Source organism: Carlito syrichta, unplaced genomic scaffold, assembly GCF_000164805.1.
Source record: "Carlito syrichta isolate Samal-C Ts95f unplaced genomic scaffold, Tarsius_syrichta-2.0.1 Scaffold305619, whole genome shotgun sequence".
NCBI classification, from domain to species: domain Eukaryota; kingdom Metazoa; phylum Chordata; class Mammalia; order Primates; family Tarsiidae; genus Carlito; species Carlito syrichta.
In genome coordinates this window covers 457,931-465,935 of record NW_007249715.1, presented here as the reverse complement: position 1 = coordinate 465,935, position 8,005 = coordinate 457,931, and the positions used below count along the sequence as shown (strand labels likewise).

At 52.5% G+C, this 8,005-nt stretch overlaps 1 protein-coding gene across 1 annotated transcript in view; it reads left to right on the top strand.

The window, feature by feature from the left end:
• The first annotated feature begins 4,401 nt into the window (after positions 1-4,401).
• Positions 4,402-8,005, top strand: part of LOC110595957 (ADAMTS-like protein 4) — a 7,100-nt gene continuing 3,496 nt past the window's right edge. The window contains exon 1 of the mRNA XM_021714313.1: positions 4,402-4,458. Coding sequence (XP_021569988.1) covers positions 4,402-4,458 — 57 coding nt within the window. The remainder of the gene's footprint in view (positions 4,459-8,005) is intronic.

Sequence of the window (8,005 nt, the reverse complement as noted above, 5' to 3'; positions counted from 1 at the left end):
GACGAGCTTCCTGGCAGAGCCAAGGCTTGCAGGGCACCTGCCTGAGGCCACCCTGGCCCAGGCCTGGGACCCTCCTCCAGAGCAGGGCTGGCCACTGGGGGATGGCAGGATGCAGGGACCCCCAGGAGGGCCCAGACGGCTGGGCAGCCACAGGGGGCTTCTGAGAGAGCACGTGGTGGGCCGGGGAGATGCCTGCTCACTCCCCACCTTGGCCCGAGCCTGGTCTTGCAGATCAAAAGTGAAAGGAAAAAAGCGCTAGGGCGGGGTGGGGAGGAGGTGGGCTGGCCAGGACACGCTGCCTGGGATCGTGCAGCCCCAGAGCTGGCTGGAGGGAGCCGCCCTGCCGCTCGCGGAGCCGGGACTGTGGTAGGTGACCGAGGAGCCCTCTGCAGTCCCTGAGGTCAGGCTGGGAATCGAGGGTCAGAGATGGGCAACTACTTGTCCGAAGCCACACAGCAGGGCTGGGAGGAGTGGGAAGGAATGTGCAGAATGACCTGGGAGACTCCTCGTTTCCAGCATCCCTGGAACGACCCTACACAGGAACCCGAAGCCTGACTCACTGCGCCAGAGCCCAGGGGCGCGCAGGGAAGGCCAGCACGGAGCGTCTGCAGAGAGGTGGGAGCCAGATGGCATGCAGAGCGGGCACGTGTCCTGGGGCCAGCTCTCGGCAGACCCGAGATCCGGCTCCTGGAGAGGGAGCGGCGGCTCCTCCCTTCCGCGGGAGCTTGGACCGAGACCGCCCCGCTGTGAGCCTCAGTTTCCCTGTTGGATCACAGACCCACTCTGACTCTGGAGTCTGGGTACCAGGCTCTTCAGACGGGGGTCCTTTCATGAGGGCGGTGGAGAGCCAACCTGTAGCCACTTTTAGCCAGAGGGCGCCCTGGCTGTTCTTTGACCATCTTGGGGAGGCAGGGGAGGGGATTCCCTGGACTGGACGGTCTCTCTTCTCTGACATCTCCAGTTGCTTTGGTGTCCGAAGCCACGCCCTCTAAGGAGAGACATGGGGGCCCCCAAAGTGGGGGGGTGTCTTCCTGAGGTCCAAGAAAGCCAGAATTGGGGCCATCATGCTTAGCTTTGTCTGTAATTTTTTTTTCTAGGGGTGGGGGTCTCACTTTGGTGCACAGGCTGGTCTCGAACTCCTGGCCTCAAGCGATTCTCCTGCCTCAGCCTCCCAAAGTGCTGGGGTGACAAGGCTGGTCACCCTGAGCCCCATGCCCCTCTCTCCACCCCAGGTGACACAGGAGAGGGGACACAGCCTAGCAGTCCACAATGCCCCTCCCTCCCCATCACAGCCAAGAGTTTCTAGCTTTGGCAGGAAGTCTCTCCTCTCTGCTCCCTGCAGCAAGAAAAAATAAAGACTCCCCCCAGTCACGTTAAGGTCATGGGCGCTTCCTCCTCTTGGGCCTGGTGGAGCCAAAGGGGCTCCTCCTGGCTGCCTGAGGTGAGGACCTGGCCCTCCGGAAACCTCCGAATGTGGTAGAAGGGTCCCCAGAGGCGGCTGAGCCAGGGGTCCCAGGCTTCCCACATGTAGAACCACCTGGGAGACTGTTTAGAGCAGTAGCCCCCAACCGTTTCGGTACCAGGGGCCATTTTGTAGAAGACAGTTTTTCTGTGGGTGGCGTTGGGGGATGGTCATCGGAGGACCCAAGCATATTCCATTTATTGTGCAAGTCAGTGGTGGTGTTAGATTCTCCCTCGCGTGTGCAATTCACAGTGGGATTTGTGTTTCTGTAAGAATCTCATGCCACACTGACCTGGCAGCAGATGGAGCTCCCATCACCTGCTGCTCACCTCCTGTTGTGCAACCCAGTTCCAAACAGGCCAGGACCGGTACCCTGGTCCACCACTTGGGCACTGAGGACTCCTGGTTTAGAGTGCAGGCCCCCAGGACACACCCCCTGGGCTCCACCCCCGGGTCCCATTGGCTAGGCCTGGGTGGGGCTCAGAGCCTGCAGGTTAAACCATCTAGACTCTGGGACTCTAGTGTTAGTGGTCCAAAGGTCCCACATGGCACTGAGGCATCAAGAGGCACTGATGTGGTATCTTCCGTCTTCTCTCGGTGTTACAAAACCTCTAGTAGAAACTGAGTCTGGTGGGTGTTTTGTTTTGTTTTATTTTGTTTTGCCTGACTCCACATAGCAAGCTGTTGGCAGATGCAGGATTTCAACCCTGGTCTCCTGAGAGCCCAGTCCTGGTTAAGTCACAGGGAGACCTGTGGATGCAGCAATGTCTGTCTGATGTCGGCGACTTGGGTTCATGTCTTGAGACCTCAGCACCTCATGTCTTGTGAAGACTAGAGTCAGAAAATTAATCCAAGAACACTCTGCCAAGGCTCTGGGTCAGTCCCAGGCAATTAGGGAAATGGCTGGAGGGAGGGGGGAGGTTTCCGAACCTGGGCCTCAGACTTACCTTCAGTCACCTCGAAAAGTGACCTCCGCTCTCTGAGACCCAGCTATAAAATGGTAGGATATGAGAGCATTCTATTCTCTCTTTAAAAAAATTTTTTTTAAATACACAGGATCTTGCTATGTTGTCCAGGCTAGCCTCACAAAGTGCTGGCATTACAGGTGTGAGCCAGGACACCTGGCTATTTATTTATTTATTTATCTCAAGAGCTTTCTTGATGATGGTCTGACATGCACAGAAGCACTTTGGAAAACCACCAAAGAATTTGTATGTGTCAGAAGTAAATATTTATTCTGGATCCTAAAGGGATTGTTTAGAAAGATCTAAGAGGAAATCGTGGGCAGAAGGGAAGTTTCCAAAGACTGGGACATACACGATGGGTGTCTTAAGACAGTTCAGAAAGAGGCATTAATTGACACTGGTTCTCACAGGGAGGACAAAGATTCTTTTCAGATTTTCTTAATCCTCCTTCTTACCTCAAGGAGAAAGTCTCTGACTTGTAGGATGTGTCCTTGACATTGCTCTAAAGTGGCTAATGTTTCTTTTTAACAAAGTGATAAACTGACTGGCATTGTATTGGTAACATTGTTTCTTTCCTTTTTTTTTTGAGTTGGAGTCTCACTCTGTCACCCAGGCTGGACTGCAGTGGCACACTCAGTCACCCCAGCATCCACCCACTGGGCTCAGGGAATCCTTCCACCTCAGCCTTCCAAGTAACCAGAACTACAGGTGTGCACTACCACGCCTGGCTCATTTTTTGTTTAGTGTAGAGATGAGGTCTCACCAAGTTGCCCGGGCTGGTCTCGAACCTGTGGGCTCAGGCAGTCCATTCGCCTTAGCCTCCCAAAGTGTAGGATTATAGGCTGAGCCACTGAGCCAGGTCTACATTGTTTCATTTTCAATGATAAGTGATACTTACCCCCCCCCCTTTATAAATGGAAAACAGTTTACTTTCTGTAAAATTGTGGTAAGGTATATATAACAAAAAATGTACCATATTAACCACTTTCAAGTGTACAGTTCAGTGGCATACAATTTGTTCAGACGGTTGTGCAACCACTACCACCCATCTCCAGAGCTTTTTCTTCCTCCTAAGCTGAAACAGTGGACTGATTAAGCAATAGCTCCCCATGTCCCTCCTCCCAGCCTCTGGTAATTATTTCTCTTTCAGTCTCTGTGTTTTTGACTATTCTGGGTACATCGCATACATGGACTCATACACTATTTGTCTTCTGTGCATGACTTCTTTCACTTAGCACAATGTCCTCAAGGCTCACTCATGTTGTAGCCGGCGACCAAGTGTCCTTCCTCTTTATGGCCGAATGGTATTCTGATTGGTGCCTGTTTCATGTCTTGTCTACCCTTTTATCCACTGAAGGATACTTGGATTGCGCCTGCCTTTGACTGTTGTAACACTGCTGGGTACATTGGGCTCTCTGCATTCAATTCCAGAAACTTTCTTTTAAAATAAATATATTTGACTGGGCTTGGTGGATCAACCTGTAAACCCAGCACTTTGGGAGGCTGAGGAGAGTGGATTGCCTGAGCCTGCGGGTTCAAGACCAGCCTGGGCAACTTGGTGACACCTTGACTCTACAATTAAAAAAAAAAAAATTAGCCAGGCGTGGTAGCATGCACCTGTAGTTCCAGCCACTTGGAAGGCTGAGGCAGAAGGATCGCTGGAGCCCGGCAGGTCAACGCTGGAGTGGCCATGAGCATGCCACTGCGCTCTAGCCTGGGTGATGGGGTGAGACTCCAACTCAAAAAAACAACAACAAAAAAACCAAAATAAAATTAATTTATTTAATTTATTTAAAACATCAATTTATGGAAAATACTAAGGTAAATTCTAGAACAAGTGGTATGCAGACATGAGCAAAAACATTGTCAAGATGGCAGATGAATGACTGCAGTTTGGGAGACTGGATTCGAGGAAAGACCTAAAAACTGTGGCAGCATTTAGGCTGAAGGGCTGGAGCCTCCTAGGTCTAGGGCATGGCAGCAGAAGGGGCCGAGAACTCTAACAAGGAACAGTGTCGGCATCAAGGAAGTGTCGGATCTGGTTCTGGGGTTTCCAACCCCATTTAGAGGGTGGCAGAAGGGAGGGTCTGGAAGGTTCAGCTGGGGTGATGCCAGTGGGGTGCAGCACCAAACTCGTGGATTTTTTGACTCACCCTAAAATGAATTTTAGAGTGGCCAGCAAAGTTTTAAAACAAAGTTTATTAGAGAAAGAAGAGAAGAAAGAAAGGGAGACAGGCCCGAGCTAGCATGGGCGAGAGAAACCGTGCTTTTTGCTTTTGATGATAAGCCTGATATCCCTTTGCAATGATTGATATGCTAGGGAGGGTGGGACCCAGATAACTCCTGAGAGATTGAGATCTCTCGGGCTCGGATGGGTGGAGCAGTGGTCTTATGATCATTTCTATGGCTTTTGATCCTGGGTCCAGGAGCCACCTTGATAGAGTTTTCCTCTGGCAAGCTGAGGTGTGGGGTGGACTGAGAATCCACACCGAACTCACATTCCAGAAACCCCTCTATCTATGCCTAACCTGTGCTTGCTACCCTGCCTCAGGGCAATGCGGAAATTGTAGATGTCCTAGTGGCAGAGAACTTCTGGTGGCTTTCTAGGAAATAAAGCCCGGTTTATTTTTTGGAATCCCCATGGGGCAAGTGTGTGGTGGTCGGGGGAGCCAGGGGAAATGCTCCTTAAAAAATATAGATTCCAGGCCGGGCTCAGTGGCTCAAGCCTGTAATCCTAGTACTTTGGGAGGCTGAGGCAAGTGGATTGCCTGAGCTCGGGGGTTCGAGACCAGCCTGGGCAGCTTGGTGAGATGTCGTCTCTACAACAAATCAAAAATTAGCCAGGCATGGTAGCGTGCGCCTGTAGTTCCAGCTACTTGGAAGGTTGAGGCGGAAGAATTGCCTGAGCCCAGCAGGTTGAGGCTGCGGTGGCCGGGAGCGTGCCACTGCATGTTCCAGCCTGGGCGACGGAGTGAGATTCCAACTCAAAATATATATGAATATATAATTTTATTTATTTATTTATTTTCCCCCTGGGTTGAGTGCAGTGTAAAGTGTAAACTCAGCACCTGCAAACCCAGCACTTTGGGAGGTGGAGGTGAGAGGATTACCTGAGCCCAGGGGTTCAAGACCAGCCTGGGCAATTTGGTGAGACCTCGTCTTTACAATAAATTTTTAAAAATTAAAAAATAATAAAAATACAGATTTCTGGATCAGGTACAGTATAGCCCATGCCTGTAATCCCAGCACTTTTGGAGACGGAGACCGGAGGATCACTTGAGCCCAGGAGTTCAAATAGCAAGACCTCATATCTACAAAAAAAAAAAAAAATTTTTTTTTAATGAGCTGGGTGTAGTATTGTGCACTTGTAGTCCCAGCTACTTAGGAGGCTGAGGCAAAAGGATCTTCTGAGCTCAGGAGGTTGAGGCTGTGCTGAGCCTTGATCATACTGCTGCACCTCAGCCTGGGTGACACGGTGAGACTCCAACTCAAAACCAAAAACCAAGCAAAGAAACAAAAAACAGATTCCTGGGCCCAGCCCCATACTCCCTGAATAGAACCCCTGTGGTGAGGCCCAGGTACCGCTCATTCACAGCCAGACCTACCAACTGCTGGGCTCTGATGCCAGGTCCTGGCATGCAGGACCAGGCTGTGTTTCATCTCAGGCCCTCTGGCACTCTAGGGCTGGTGGGGTCAGGACCGAGTTTGGAGGCTGGCTTTGGTAGCTGCAGTCACAAGATCCTCATCTTCCCACCCCTACCCCCTGCCCCTCCTGCCAGGGTCAGGTTCCCTTCCAGAAAAAACTTGTTGGACGCCTTTCCAGGTCATTGACTGCCGCTAGGAATGTTGGGACACGCAGGGGGAAGGCCGCTTGGATCCTGTGGACCAGGCAAGCCGGGAGGGGCTCAGATCCCAGCCTTACACTCTGGACAAGGCTGAAGGCATTGTGCATGCTGGCTGCCACCCACTCGGCTTATCTTCTCCTTCTTCATCCTGGAAACCAGAGAGGAGAATGGGCTTACCCCGGGCCACACAGCCTGTCAGAAGCAGAGCAGTGCCCAGCCCTCAGGTCTCACGACTCCTGAGTTGACCCTGTGCCACCAGGCTGTTGTAAACCCAGCTGTGTCTATGGCTGGGTCGGTCCATCTTCCTTGCCTGGCCTCTAAGACTGAGCCCTGTGACTGGGACTGCATCCAATCTTGTGCTCGTTTGCAGCTTCCCTGCCCTGGGCCACTTTTGTCCTGTCACAGGCTGGTTGGTTCAAGCTCAGCAGGGCTGGGAGCTGCCTGGAAGTGCCAAGAGTCCTAAGGGCAAAGGCTGGTGAGGGCAGGCAGGAGCAGCAGGCTTGTTCCAGTGGGAACCATGTGTCCCATGGCTCCCAATCAGCATCTGCCCGTCAGGCTGAGCTGGCACCACAGCTGGGAAGGTGCACTGACACTCAGATGGGGCAACTCTGGTGCTTCCTGCCCCCTCCGCTGTGGCCTTGGCCTGTTTGGGAGCTCAGGACCGGTCCCCTCCCAGCCTCTGCAGAAAAAGACCCTCCTGTGCACCTCAATTCCATCGCTGGACAGAACTAGACCCGCCTCTCCCTGCCCCAGCCATCCTTCCACCCCAGGCCATCACCTTTCCTGCAGGTCAGTGCTTGAAAGGACCTCAGAGGCCTCCAAGCCAAGGATGGCAAACTCAAGCACTGAGGAGGCTGTGCTTGTGGGAGTGTGGCCAGGCAGAAGGCAGTAAGGAGTGGTGGGGGCTCTGGCAACAATCAGAGGTATACGCTACGCAGAGACATTGTGATGGCGATTGGAACACACTCTCACACACTCTTATGTTGGCTTGAGAAACTAAACACTGAGGACTATTGCTCTGATTCAACTCTTGATTTTGAAACCACACTTCAAGCCGAGCCCCTGTGGCACAGATAAAGGGCCTGCAGTTCAGAGTGGGGATTCAAAGCCAACCAACAACAGTATTTCCAGACCTTTCTGTCCTGCTGCTTCTCTGGACACACACACACACACACACACACACACACACACACACAAACCCCTTCTGATCTCCTTGTCTTGAGGAGAAATTACTAGACCCTCCAGTTGCCTTCCAGGCCCACAAGTCCTTCTGTGTGACCACATGCCCCTCTGTCTCTGTGACCTCCTCCTGTCCCTCCAGGAAGTGAAAGTCTTGAGTGAGAGCACTGTTCCCATAGGTCCTCTCTGTCTCATTTTCCTGGGGTGCTTACACTGTGCAGGCAAGCCATGGGCCAGAGAGCGCAGGGCTCCTTCCTTTGCAGATGGCACCTGCCTCTCCTGTCCATCTCCAAGTCCAGCATGTTCTTGTCTCTGCCCTGGGCCCGTGGGCTCCTGGGCACAGACCACCCTGTCCCCAGACAGCCTATTGGGTGTCTTCCTTTTTTTTTGAGTTAGAGTCTCACTCTGTCATCCAGGCTGGAATGCAGTGGCCGCTCCCGGCCACCGCAGCCTCTACCTGCTGGGCTCCAGCGATCCTTCCGCCTCAGCCTTCCAAGTAGCTGGAACTACAGGCACGCACTACCATGCCCAGCTAATTTTTTGATTTTATTGTA